Raw genomic sequence first — 14946 nt, forward strand, 5'->3', positions numbered from 1 at the left:
TGAAATACTTTTAAAAATTTTTTTTTTTAATCAATCTGTGTGGTAAATCATAGCAAAATTGTCCTCTATATATCTCATTTTTGTTTATTTTTTTTTACTCAATCTGTGTGGTAAATCACAGCAAGTACAGTATGTATATATATATTTTTTTTTTACTGCAACACATGCCAGCCGTGCCTCAATGGCGGGAACGAGCGCGTGCCGCTACCGCAGCTGCACAGTTGAGTGCGCGCGCTCGCGAGCGAGGGGAGGGGGGCGTGTCCATTGCCCGCCGTGGGCGTGGCTTTGTCTGGCAGTCACTGGCCGTCAGTTCGGGCTGGGCAGCCGTGCGTCCCTCTCTCCTCCCCCGCTTTGTGTCACCCTCCCCCCATCCCGGCTCATTAGCAGCTACCCCCCCCCCCCCTTCACTTTTCCTTGTGTTAATTATCACTGGTTAATGAATTCATATTCCCCGTCGCCATGTCGAAGCGGCTGAGGAGCCCGGAGTTGTGCGCGGACTGCAGCGTGCAGGGTAAGCGGTCGGCCGGCTGGCTGTCACCTGGCTGAGGGAGGAGGGGGACCCACATTAACCCTTCCTGGGCTGCCCCCCCTGGGAGAGGACACTTCACCCTGTCAGTGTCACAGAGGCCTGCTCTATGAGGATGTCCTGAGCGGGGAGGGTGTAAGGGGACACCCCAGCACTGGGGCTCCCATATTCTGGGGACATGTATGGGGACACCCCAGCACTGGGGCTCCCATATTCTGGGGACACCCCAGCACTGGGGCTCCCATATTCTGGGGACACCCCAGCACTGGGGCTCCCAAATTCTGGGGACACCCCAGCACTGGGGCTCCCATATTCTGGGGACACCCCAGCAGTGGGGCTCCCATATTCTGGGGACACCCCAGCACTGGGGCTCCCATATTCTGGGGACATGTATGGGGTCCCATACGTGGGAGCTGACGCTTCTGTGGGGTGAGGGGTTTTCTTTCACATGTTGGAGGGCCCTTCTGTGGTAGTGTTGTGACATATTTGGGGGAGGGGGATGCTTGGTGCCACCTTTGTGTTTATATGGGGGACGCTGTTGGTGTCACCTTTTGTTTATTTGGGGGGGCTTTTGGTGCCACCATTTATATGGGAGGGCGTGACCTGGTGGGGCTGTTACCTTTTTATGTTTATATGGGAGGGGGTGATGTTGGGGTGCTTGTTGATGTCTCCTTTATGTTTTATATGGGAGGGAGTGACCTGGGGGGTGCTATTGGTGTCACCATGTTTATACGGGAGGGAGTGACCTGAGGGGGGGCGACGACTGTTGGAGTCACCTTTATTTTTTTTATTGGAGGTGGTGACATATGCGGGGGAGCTGCTGATGTCACATTTATGTTTATATTGGAGGGGGTGACATATGTGGGGTAATTACTGATGGGGGTTTTGATGTCACACCTGACTTCTATGGATTGGAAATAGATGCAGGGACTCTTGCTAAGGGGCAGATGTTGGTGCTTCTCCCATATGGGAATGATGCCCATTTGGGGCTGGTTTGCCACATCTTGGTTTCAAATAGAGTGAGGAGTCATTATCTGGGGCCTTTTACTTATGTGGGGTGGTCACATATTTGGGTGAATGTCATATTTTTGGAGACCCTTATATAGGGGCGAATGTCACAAATGTGGGTGTCATTGTCCATATAAGAGACGTTGGATCGCACATTTTGGAATCCTTGTTCATATAGGGGCAGCGTAGCACTTTTTGAGGACCTTGCACATCGGTGGGATGTATCACACATTTGGAAATGCTTACTCATATCGCAACATTGTCATATTTTTGGGCCCTAACTCTAAGAGGGGGGCATATATCTTTCCGGCCACCTCTCATTCCCGGTGCAATGCCACCATGGACTTATGTATGTGTATCTTTTTATATAACGTCATTCATGTACATAGCACTTTGCAGCTGTAACACACGTGACATAATAATAGAGCTAAGGCTGCGTCCATGCAGCAGAAGACCGTGCAACGGATGTCACCTGCGTTAAGCGGGAGCGTTTTGTGGACAAGGTAGAAGCGCCGTGGGGGTCGTGTGCAGGGGTGTGTCTGATGTCACGGAGCTGGTTCGCCCTCATTGATTGAACTGATTTACCGCGCACCCCATCCTGCTGTCACATGCACGGTCTATGGGTGCGATCATTGCCATAAGGCAATGTGATCGCGCCGCGAGGCCCAAACCAGCATGAGCCTAAGCGTTTCAACAGAAAAGTAGACACGGAGTCCCTGCCCCAAAGGGCTTACAATCTAAATAATTTATTTGAATACTTGCTCATTACAGTAATAAATAATACATTATAATGTTCGTTTAATTGTTTTACAGCCCCAACTTTGGGTTCTTTTGAGACCTATGCATTACATCCCTAATAGATCTCCTGCACCCATCAGCCATTTCCATATCCAGTTTACACACACTTATGAAAACCATGGCACAGGTAATTTTGGGTTTAAATGCTGGTTTGTGATCAAGTTAAAATAACCCCATGGAAATTCCGCATGTGTAACAAAGCGAAACATTTCTCTACACTTTGACCCACACAGATGTGACTTTAAAACAACATTATTAGGCTGATGTGTGTGTGTTGACGTCCAACCTGCTGTTCTTTAACCTACCGTATAATTGGCCTTCACTTGACGTAGGTGCATGGGTATAGAACGGTATCCGTCCGGGTCATCAAAATATTTTGTTCTTCAAAACCTGTGCTGCCAGGAAGCCCTTTATGTCAGTGAAAGGGTTAACTAGACATAGCTTTTTTTTTTTTTTTAGGTGCAAGGAGTAAAATCATACTCGGCATTGTTTTATATCGCAGTATGTGTGTGTTTCTTGTCGGAGGATAGAGTCTAAACTTTTTTTTTTTGAGAGAGATTGCAGTAATAAGCATCTCTAGGCTTTGAAACGTGGACACAAAATATATAATATTCTGGAATTTATGATCTCACAGAGGACATCAGTGACTCAACATCTAAGGAGTTTGGAGTGAATGTCCCCTGCTTGGATTTGGAGCGAGACTGACAGATGCATTTTACTTAAAGGCTTTTTTCTTTTACCTGAGGATGTAAATGAGATTACATGATTTGTTAAGCCCTCGTTTAGTGGAAAAGCAGGCCATCATTTCGAAAGGGGGGCAGAACCAACCTGCAATGACGTGTGTGACTCTCCTTTTAGATTGATATTTGGGGTGGGGGGGGGAGGGAAGAGATTGTATGTTTGGCTTGGTTCTGGAGAAACCTATGCAGTTATTAGGGCTTCAAGAATAAAGTGTCATCAGGTTTTGTTGATGTGATGTTATCTGGTGACAGCTCCCCCCCCCCCCTTTTATTTTTTTTAAAGCCTTTTTTGGATCTGCAGGGTATACACACTCAAATTACCTATTTATCCCATGTTTTTATTCTACATCTATACTGAAGCAAACAGGTTGGTTATAAATATTTACTTCATCCCGTGCAGGTTGTTAGTGTTTCCCCCCCCCCCCCCCCCCATAGAATTCAATATAGATACTAATTGTATTGAATACATAAACTGCCTAACAATATAGGGCAAGGCATATTTGGGGTTGTCAAAGAATTATATGCAGATCTGCCAGTCTGTGGTAAATGATGATCATTATCAGTGGAAGGCAGCTGTGGATTTATTACATGCGCTTTGGAAACCAGCTTTCCTTGATAACTAATTATTATTATCGTACATGTATAATATACTCAGCAGGGTGTGCATGATACATGTAAAGACGTCTTTGCTTAACTCGCCCCAGAAATCTTTTGTGAGATCGCGACATCCTGTCTTCCTGTTTTAGTTCAACTTCTTTTTCTTTGCAGTGGCTTGACAGACATAGAAACAAATATGCCCATTTTTGGATTGTTGTGAGTTTAGAAGGCAACTGGGGCATCTGGTGGAGATCAGATTGCAATGTAATAAGCATGTGGCCTATAAAGTTAAAACGATATAATTTGATCTGCAAGCTTACATTTTCCGTTTCCAATACTTGAGGCACAAGCAATCTTTGGTTGGTCAAGACAGGAAGAGAATTGCAGAAGTTTTTCAGTGTTGTGTATACGCATATGTTTTAGTTATGTCTCCCCCCCCCCCAGTAGTACAGTATATCTTGTTTTAAAATGGGAGTCTGATACTCATGGCTTACAACTGAATATGCAAAACCGAAAATAGAGAAAAAGTCAGACATAAGGGAAATTTGGTGCCCGTTTGTTGTTTGTATACACACCCTTACTGATCCAACAAGTTTCTCTTCAAATCCATTCTCTGCTATGTTTTTGTGGTGTTTACACCCTGAAGCAAGATTTAAGTTATGTTGCAAACATATAATATTAAAAAGGGCCCTGATTTTGGAAAAGTTTGTCAAAGTCAGTTTTATTCAGTTAGAAAAAAGAGAGAAGGCGCTTGCACTCAACAAAACGTGAAGATGGAGATTCCCAAAATATTACAGTCATACTGCTCAACTTTAATTCCAGGCCTGTGAGAATAATAAAAAGCGCAGGAAAATAGAATACATACAGTATGCATAATATTAAAAGTCCAGTGACAACATTCATTTGTACATTGTGATGCATTGGCATCAAATGTAACTGTGAAAAGTAATAGAATTTATAAGAAACGCCGTTTTTAGGAAAATGTGAAATTATGGAGAGCCCAGAAGCTCTGGATAATCAAACTCTGCTACCTTACTGAAAACTAAGGCCGTGATTATAGCAGAAATCGCGAGCGAAGCCGTGCAGCTTCAAAACAAAACAAAAAAAAATGCAATGAAAGCGCACATACCAACCGCGACGTTAGCGCCGCGACGTGCTGCAAAGCTTGTCTCATGAAGAGATTTGAGATTTTGTTTTTCACAAGCGACGGCCGCATCACATGATTTGCAAGGCCAATCACCGTGCATCTTAAGCAAACCAATCACACGTATGTATGTATGTAATGTGTGTGTGTGTGTGTGTGTGTGTGTGTGTGTGTGTGTATACATACACACACACATATATATTAAAAAAATCAACCATGTTTCCCTGCAGTAGTGCTACAAATCGCTTGTGCATATAGCGCTGCTACAATGACGTCACCGGATCATTCTGCAGTTTCTGGTATAATTGAGGCCTAAATGTTGCAAGCGCCTCTGGAATAACTTTTGATTTGTAACATTACCGTAAATAAATATACCGCTTGTGAGCACATTTGCATGTCTGACAGCTCTGCAACCCTGCCTTTTCCCACTATTTTTTAGCATACAATGCTTCCACTGCAGCCAAGGAGTCTGGGTCGTGACATGCACAGTGTGTCACGCTTTACTTATTGTCCATTTTAACATGGGGTCCTATAAGCTGGGGTCCTATAAGCTTATGCCTGCTTTTAAGCAGTCTGGGCTAAATAAGTGCAGCGCCAGTAATCTACTCACAGGTAGGTTTATTTATTTATTTTTCACTCATCATTGCGAGGTTGGTGTTGGCTGTGCAACGTGAAGCGAGCAGTGGGATTTTAAAATTCAAACATTATGGTTCGCAAGCAGTACTGTACAGTAGGGCCCCGCTTCTCGGCGTTTCACTTCTCGGCGATCCGATAATACGGCGGTATCGAGAAGGGGACTGCCATGTCCGTGCATGTGCAGAAGGGGGACGGACGAGTCTGCGCATGTGCAGAAAGGGTATGAGACACAGAAAATCGCCAGTGGACATAGCAAGTGCTATGTTCCGCTTTTCGCCTTCCGGCGGCACCCTGGAACGAAACCTGCCATATGAGCAGGGCCCTACTGTATTTTACTCAGCAACATTTTGTTGTCGCTTCAGTGCTGCTTTTCCTGAAATGGTTTGATTTTAGGATGCGGCCATAGTAGGGGCGACAACGCGAGCGATGTAGCTCGCGCCGAAAACAAAATACATAATGTCAATCTGCACGGCCTTAATATGCGCGTGTGAGAGACGGAGCTGCAGAAACTTCACCAGACAAATACATTTCTTTTTACGGCGCGACATCCGGGTCACATGCGCGGTTTAGCCAATGAGGGTGAACCACTCACGAGACGTCACGGGGCACAACTTCTGCACGCCCTCCATTGCACAAACCGGCAAGGACACGGATCTCTTCAAGTGCGGGCGTGACGTCGCGCGCACGCGCTTACTATGTACGTGGCCTTACTCTCCTTTCATGTCTATCACAAACTATTCTATGAAGCCTCAGAAATCATTAGAGAATGTTTGCGTGACAGCCACTAGCACTTAACATTGAGTCCCTGTCTGTGCCCTTGTGACAGAGATCCCGTACATACAGTATATGTTCTCCTAGCAATGTTTATTAGTGCATCAAAGTACCAAATCCTGCATCTACTTCTCACTGCAGTGGCTTTGGCTCATAACTGGGTCGGGGAAAAAAATGCGTAGGAAATCATCACTGTCTTGTTAAGGTGCTTCTGTGTATGCCCTGTTTTGTTGATTTAAACATTGAGTGTTATGTGCCCGCTTTGTAATTTTCGCTCATGTTGCAATGTTTCCTTTGATAAATGTCATAACAGAAATGGAAGCCCCTTCCCACTGAGTTGACATGGAGTTTACACCACTGTTTTATTAACCTTAAAGCATCTTATGTGTTTGACCAGCATGTCCATGAGCGCTCAGCTGCTTGGCGAGACAAGTTCTTTTGAATTTGACGCGCTTGCCCTGGTCACGTGCGCGGTTCAGCCAATGAGGGCGAACCGCTCACGTGACGTCATGGGCTCGCCCCCCTCCCCCCCTTCACGTGCAACTATGCTGGACACAAATTGCCCCTACTCTCACGGCAGGGAGCGAGAGCGCGATCGCTCCCAGCCTGGCCGCGGCCTTACTCCTTATAATGTTATCTTGCCCCACTGAGCATGTCCTGCTCTTTTCTAGTGTTAAAAAAAACCATGACTTAATTTCTTGCTTCTGAGGTTACCGTGGTAACCTTTAAACTGCAACAGGCTCTGGGAAGAGCTAACCTCTCAGACACTCCTGAACCAAGCATCAGATGTAAAAAATACAAAATGGCGTTGGAAAGGGTGAAAAAAATGAAAATAACAAAAAAAATGGTGATTAGCACGCACTGCTGCTTTAACAAAAATCCCGTAGGAAACTAGGCTTGCTAAATTCTTCATAAATCTACAAGCTGGTTACATGAAGCAAAATAGGAGATTCTATCAATATCTGATTTATCTGTGAAATGTATTTTCCCCTAGTTAATTTTCATTATTTTCTTTGTAGTGTTGTACTATGTTTTCATGTTATATTTTTTTTATAACTCAATACATTTTTAATTATTCTAAAAAAATAAAAAAAAACATTGGTAGCTTTTTTTTGTTTTATGTGGGGATGTTTAAATGTAATTATTTTCATGTCTTGTACAGATAACTTTATTGTTGTAAGTGGATACGTTATATGTAACCCAATGTAATTTTTAATCCCTGCCCTATTGGTTTAGTGTTTGCTTTAGTTTTTCAGAGTGAATGCTTCAAGTGGTACGTGAATTTTCATTCCAACAGTTACTAAATGCTTCATTAAGAGCCATCTGGCTTCGGAGCATTTGTTGTAGTCGCAAGAATGTTCATATCAAATCTTGTCTGCCATGTTTTAAAGGTCATTTTATACCCTGAAAGCCTAACTGCAAAAAGCATGACAACAAAGATCAGACAGACTGCATAGTATACAAAGATTTAAATATGGTCTCATTAACTAACTGAGGAGCATAATGCAGTAGCAATGCCCTACTACCCTGAACAAGATTGCTACACAGCGTAGTTGTTTTTTAAAGTCGCCATGTTCACCCTATGAATAGTTTTCAGAATACTGTTGAATCATTTTAACACAGCGTTGCGCAAAGTGGGGGGTGCGACACCCAAGGGGGGGGTGAGCGCAAGACTGACTGCGGGGGGGGCGCGGGGTTTACAGAGGCACTTAAATTAAGTACCAGGGAAGCGGCAAAGGCTTCTGTAAACCAGATTTACCTTGGCTCCGGCCGCTTCGTAGCCGCGGCGTCAAATGACAACGTGACGTCATGCCGCCGGAGCCGTGATAAGTGGGGGGGGGGGCGCGGAGAGAGGGGGGCGCAGGGAAAAAAGTTTGCGAACCCCTGATTTTAACATTCAAATATGGGTCTACAATTTGTATTTGTATCTATTGTTTTAAAGAAAATAAAGTAATGCCAGTGGAACTTCATCTTTACAATGTTGCACTTAATTGTTTGTTCAAAGTCTGTAACTAAATTAACTTTTTTACCATTACGTTTTTTATTTTTAGAATAACGTTTTTATGGGGTAGTAAAAAAGAAAAGGTCACAGAATATGAAACATCATAGAATACATTATACAAAGTATCAAGGAAAGGGCGGGGAAGGTTACTCGGGCTTCAGTAGATACGAGCAGACAACGAATGATACTACCATATCTATACATATTCAACCGTACATATGACCCCTTGAATATGGGTGTTTTCTGGTGTGTTGTGAAGCCCATAACTCAGACGCTAGCTACAGTGAGAGAGCTGCTATATGGAAAGATTAGTGCTCCCCTTTTGTAACCCAGGTTTCCCAGATCATCATAAATGTATCCGAGGAGTCGGTGAGCCAAGCTGTAAGCTTCTCAAGACTCATGATGTCCCACACCTCCATTAATGATTTCAGAGATTCTAGGAGTTGGTCCCTTCCATGTCTTTGCGAAAGTATACTTTGCTGCTGAGCGAATGTAATTAATAAGTTTCCTCTGCCTGTCATTGGTCCTAGGGAGCCTCTTATGTGCTCCCCATAGGGAGGGTGCCAACGCTGTGCCCAATGTGATGTTGAGAAGCTGAAAGACGTGAGACCACAGCCTTTTAATTGTTGGGCATTGCCACCATATATGGAAAAGGTGGGTGTGACAGGGTGTATGAACGTCACCAGCCATATACCTGGCAAACCTATGTTTAGGCTTGCAGTACAGCAGTGACGAGGTTAAGTTGGGAAGGGCTGCTTAATTAGTCTGACCCCAGCTGCATAATCAAGGTGTATTAAAACCCCCAGGCTGTGCACACATGCAGGCTGGCTGGTCAGGAGAGAGGACTGAAATACTGAGGAGATTACTGCTAGAAGGTCTGTTTTGCAAAGTACATGTTTTATGAACTGTTTGTGTCCTGCATGCTGAAGAGAAGCTGCTTTGTTTGTCTGCTAAAAAGAAGCTATTTTGTTTTGTCTGCTGATGAGAAGCTATTTTTGTTTTTGTGTGCTGTATGTTTTAAGGCTCAATAAACAAGCCTTATCAAGGGAACCCGCATGTGTGGTTGCATGTACACTGCAACAGGGGGGCTGAGGGTTATTCTTTTGATCAGGGGGGTCACTTGGGAGTATTGATCAGCAGGGGAGGTTCATCAGTACCCCCCTTGAGTTTGGTTATGGGGTCCCTGATCCCTGGGCAACATTTAAAACGGGAATAAATAATACATAAAACTGGTAGGTAGGAGTGGATGACACTTGGGAAAGCAAATGTGAGAAGGAAAAAAGGGGGGCGGGAGAGGGAAGGGATGTAGCAAAGAGGTGGATGGATGAATGCCCCCTCAAAATGGATTGCCTTTGTGCACCAGAAAATAACATATTACCAGATGCCAGCAAACAATAAAATAAACAGTGATCCAATACTAGTATACTGCCTGCGCGCACGCCTGCAGCCCAAGCGATTTGTGAACTTGGCTGCAGGAGATTGTAGACGCGTGGCAGACGCGTCACAAAGCTGGTTCGCCCTCATTGGCTGAACCAGCTCACGTGCGCTGACGTCATGTGATTTTTATTACATCAGGCGGGGGGGGTGAGAAATTTCATGGATGAAAGGGGGGGCTCGGCATAAAAAGTTTGCTCACCCCTGCCTTACAGTACCTTGCCTACAGTGATGAAGAGCCCTTGGGGTTACTGGTCCTGCATCATACATGATAAAGCCATCTTTTACCTTGCATATGTACCTTATTGGTTAAACATCCTTAGAAACAGTAATTTTAACTTTAACAGGCATGTTTAGCTGTTATCCCTAACTTTACATTTATAATTGAATAATCTATGGACTGTACTATTTGAAAGGAGTAGAATACAATATATTTCCTATTACTATACATCAAAAGGATATTCATTCTCTTCCATCCTGAAGGGCAGGCCACTTCTAGCCAGTTAGACCTCTTAGCTAAGAGTCCCCAGAGATCCCTTTTTGAGCGTATGTCCTTGATCTGAGTTCTGCATCTAGGACTTCACAATCAGTACCATCCTTCCTCAGATCCAGGTAGGTTCAAGTTCCTCGGGGATTGTGTGATTGATAAGGACTCGGGTCTATCGGCCATTCAGTGCAGCGGTTGAGTAAAATTGGTATTGATCTTCAGTTTTTAGAGTTCTTCAGTCTCCTTATTTAAATCCGCTACAGCTCAAGGATACCTTGATCATAGGTCCAAAACGCTGTGATGGGGATATGCTTTTTCTTCTTTACTGTTCAGGCTTGCTTCCAGGTTTACTCTAGGGTAGCGGACGATCCAGTCCTCTCCTTTATCTGACTGTACTTTGTGAGTCCTGCTTCAGGCCTATGGTTGCCAGCAGGTCTTACTTCCGCTTATGCCAGACCATTAAGTGAAAGTGGAAGCCCCCGCGATATTTCATTCTGCTAGTGTGCAGTTGTGCTGTAATGGGTTTTGACTCCTTTTAAGGGGCAAGGGTGATTGGGAAGAGATCAGGATACATTTTGAGGGTTGAACCCTCAAATACAATCGGTCCCGGGCTGTTTGGGGGCTTTTAAAATCCTGCAATGGTGAAAGCACAGAACAATGTATTACGTGACCTGTGTTCTTTACACGTCTCTGCAAAGCTCTGTGTGCCCAGGCATACCCCTGTTTAAGGACATTCACTTTAAGTACACTCGCGAGTAAGTACATCTCGCTCAATAGGCAAACGGCAGCTCACGCATGCGCCTGTCTGCCCGTCCTGAACAGCAATACCGGCTCCCTACCTGTACCAAAGCTGTGCACAAGCGGGGAGACTATAGAGCCTGTTACAAATGCGTTATTTACATCGGTTATGCATGTATGTGACGATTGCAGTACAGTACATGCACCGATAAGTGGGAAAAAGGTAGTTCTTCACTTTAAGTACATTTTCGCTTTACATACATGCTCCGGGTCCCATTGCGTACGTTAATGCGGGGTATGCCTGTATTTGGGATAAGCTGGGAGAACACTCTATGCAGATAGGAGCCAAGACAGTCTACCTGTTCAGGGATTCCACTGATACACACAATTCCTCCTTGTACGATTTTCTAGATCGTCATTTTTTTTCTTCTTGCAGCTCATTCATACGTTCCTGGGATTCCTTCACTGCCTGGGTGAGAGTTTTATATTCCCCTATCAGATCACATGTCTTGGCCTCTAGGGTGTTTTGTCTTCCCAAAAAACATAGATTGTAAGCTCCACGGGGCAGGGACCTGTGCCTGCAAAATGTCTCTGTAAAGCGCTGCGTACAATTAGCAGCGCTATACAAGAACATGCTATTATTATTATTATTATTATTCACCCCTAAGGCAAACATCTCTCTATTTTAAGGCGGCTTTCATTTCCTTCTGAAACATAGCTGTTATGTTTAACCCCTTAAGGACAAATGATGCAAATTCGCCTCATACCTTGCCTCATACTGTTCAATGACTTTCATCTGATGATGATGTTAAAATAAAAAATTGGGTATTACTAAAGATCTTTATGTGCTGCTGATGTGGGAGCAGGGGCTGATTCTGTTTCATACTCGCCCCCTCCAAGATGTCCGCCTCAAGCTGCTCGCGGGACCTTTTTTTCTTCTGAAGAAGTCTGCCGCCTCCACCGCTGGTTGAAATTCCTTGTTTTTTGCCATTTTTATTGTGCTAGGAGCGCCATTTTCGCTGCATTTCTGTGAGTCCGGAGCCGTTTTTTTTTTTACTTAGTTTATGCCTGGTCGCAAGTGGAGATCCTCTCCTATACCCCAATTAACCTTATTTTCATAACTTTAACCATTCTGTTTGGATTACGACATATTGCACAATATGGTGTTCTTAAACAGTGAAAATACAAAAGCATGCACAGTGCATTATGGGGGCTAGAATAGATATACTGTACTGTAATTTCCCAAGTCGCAGCATGCAAAAGCTGTGTATTTCTGCTGCTGGAAAAATCCCAACAGCATTTGATATCAAATATATTTTAAGAAGTAGGTCTTCAAACCCTAATCATGGCTATTTCACAACCACATTTTTACTGTCCTTTTATGATTTGTAAGCATTTATTTGCACACCCACATGACAACTTGGTCTTTGATATTAAAATATGGTTATTTACATAGTAGTGAATGAAAATGTGATGGTCCTCTTAAATGTGTTATTTACTTTTCCTAGATTTAAGTTGTAATAGTGAATTCAAAAAAGCCGGCCTGTAAAGTGCCTCAAGGCTTTGTACCATCTAGTAATTATAATTATAGGCTAATCGTCTGGAACCAGGATCACATGTAGGATGTGACTGACTCCAGTGGTTTAACTCATCCCCTTTTGAAAGCACACAAAGTCCTTCTATTTTCTTCAACTTTATTGGGGGAGTCAACAAAAATATAAAAGGTACTTGCTGATAGTGGTATGTAGTGAGAGAGTGCTTCTCTAGATGAAGGTGCCTTTAGTATGGGGGGGAAGGTAAAAAAGGATTGCCTTGCAGGGGTGTAATGGAGGGAGAATGTTCTCACAAAGCCAGCTTGTAGGGAAAATAAAGACACTTTCCTGTGGCAGGCAAGAACTGTCAAAGGACCACTATAACTGCCAGAAAGACAGGGGAGCTGGGCTGAACCAACCTTCTAGCTAAGAAGGTTGCCAGGGCAACCAACTAGGGCTGTGTAAAGGGGGCATATGTAGCAATAATGTTGCGTTTTACACAGGCAACTAGCTGCTAGAACAGGAGAAAAACATGCAGCTTAACAGAGGAGAACAGTAATCCTGCGAGCTGCAAAGGGACACAGAAAATGTGCAATCCTGTTCCAGGACAGCTAAAGCTGTTAAATTCTGGGCATTATTGAAATCCCTGCTCTCTGGCTGAAAAACTTGGTGAGCCAAAAATTCCAGGCCATTACTGATTGGTTAAAATTCCGGGCATTACCCAATCAGCTTTCAGATCTCATTCACAAAGAGTGAAATTAGCTCTCAGACAAGGGAGGTGATTGGACAGGAGGCACCAGCAAGGCACTGACTCCTCCACCCTGCCTGCAGAGAGCTCCGCACAGGAGAGTGAGGGGAAAGGGTTGTGTGTGTAATGGGGGCCAGCAGAGTGTTTTATTGGGGGTTATGTGTTTGTGTGTGTGTGTGTGTGTGTGTGTGTGTGTGTGTGTTTTGTGTGGGTGTAGAGGGGGCAGCAGAGTCTGTTTTGTTGGTGTGTGGGTGTAGAGGGGGGGTTGCAGTGTGTGGGTTTTGTGGGTGGAGGAGGGTTGCAGAGTGTTTTGTTGGTGTGTGCAGTGTGTGGGTTTACATGGGGCTGCAGTGGGTGTAGAGAGGGGCTGCTGGTGTGTGTTTTGTGGATGTAGAGCTGGCAGAGTCTGTGTGTCTGTAGTGTGTGGTTGGAGGAGGGGTGCAGAGTGTGTGTGTGTGTGTGTGTTTGTGTGTGTCTGTAGTGTGTGGGTTTACAGGGGGCTGCAGTGGGGGCTGCTGGTGTGTGTTTTGTGGATGTAGAGGGGGGCAGCAGTCGTGTGTGTGTGTGTGTGTGTGTGTGTGTGTGTGTGTGTGTGTGTGTGTGTGTTTTGTGAGGGTAGAGGGTGGAGCAGGGCAAGTAGTGTGTTTTGTGGGTGTAGAGGAGGGGGGTTGCAGTGTGCTTCGCCTCGGGCCTTCAACTCTTCCAGCCAGGACATTATTGGCCAGTAATGCCCTATTCTTCGGGGATTATTACTTAATTATTGGTGTCTTTGAAAAATTTCTTCTGAGCAGAAGAAATATTGAATGCAACACATAAATCGCTCAGGACGTAATTGTAATCTAAATCCATTGTGTCTGATATATTGTAGATTGGTGTCCATAAAATGTTTGTTCTTTTATTTTCTTGTTTGAGGTGTATCGGATCCTCGCTCACTTGGTCCAGCAAGATATTGCTGTACAATGGGGGCGTTTTTAAGCTTTGGTTTGAGAAACTGTGGCTAATTATCAGTCTGCTGCCAGCCACATGCCAAATCTGTCATCCAGAAATATCACCATTTCAAATTGGTTTAGCTCCTGAGGGTAAAAACTGCATCTGCCCCTGTTTCAGATCATGCAAAGAAGAGCAGTGCTGTCACTACAACAAACTGTAAAACGTTAAGTATTGTGAGCTTGTATCTGGGCATTCAATACTATTTTTAAGTGGCTATCATAAATAATGTGTTTTTGGTGTGCTACCGTTTCATGTTTGTGTTTATATAGCCTTTTGTCCGTGCTGATTTATTTCCTCTTGTAGTTCCAGATGGTGTTTTTTTTTTTTTAAACAATACCCTACCAAAATATTAATAGAAACTGAGAACATGACCTGAAACAGAAATTATACACCAGTATATAAATCGCCATCGCCTTTTATGTAGTGCTCTCTAATAGAAAAATACCAACTGAGCTGCTTTTTGCAATCTAAACTAACTACCAACGGGTTAAATGGTTTACATTACTTATAATGCACGCTCTTAGTGGTACTGTGGTATATTTAAATATGGATGTCTTAACAGCTGGATGTACCATGTATTCTCATTATTAATCATTAGGACACAGACTGTTAGTGTTTTCAGCTATGATAGAGATGGTCTAAAAAAGGATTGTTCGTCAGCCAGCACTTACACTCACTCTGCTTGAAGGGCCTTAGATGCATTGTTTGGTAATCCCTTACACTATCTTTCCAGCAATGAATGGAGGTGTCTATTTTTTTTCACCTATTCTTTTTATGTTACTGTTTTGTGAGTGT

At 43.9% G+C, this 14946-nt stretch overlaps 1 protein-coding gene across 8 annotated transcripts in view; it reads left to right on the forward strand.

Moving 5' to 3' along the window:
* The first annotated feature begins 308 nt into the window (after positions 1–308).
* Positions 309–14946, forward strand: part of GIT2 (GIT ArfGAP 2) — a 65457-nt gene continuing 50819 nt past the window's right edge. For 2 of the 8 annotated variants that reach the window (XM_075568741.1, XM_075568744.1), the window contains exon 1: positions 309–511. In XM_075568741.1, the coding sequence (XP_075424856.1) occupies positions 460–511 (52 nt within the window). In that variant the 5' untranslated portion in view covers positions 309–459. The remainder of the gene's footprint in view (positions 512–14946) is intronic. The other 6 variants (XM_075568743.1, XM_075568747.1, XM_075568742.1 and 3 more) reach the window with 5 other exon arrangements.

Source organism: Ascaphus truei, chromosome 13, assembly GCF_040206685.1.
Source record: "Ascaphus truei isolate aAscTru1 chromosome 13, aAscTru1.hap1, whole genome shotgun sequence".
NCBI lineage: Eukaryota > Metazoa > Chordata > Amphibia > Anura > Ascaphidae > Ascaphus > Ascaphus truei.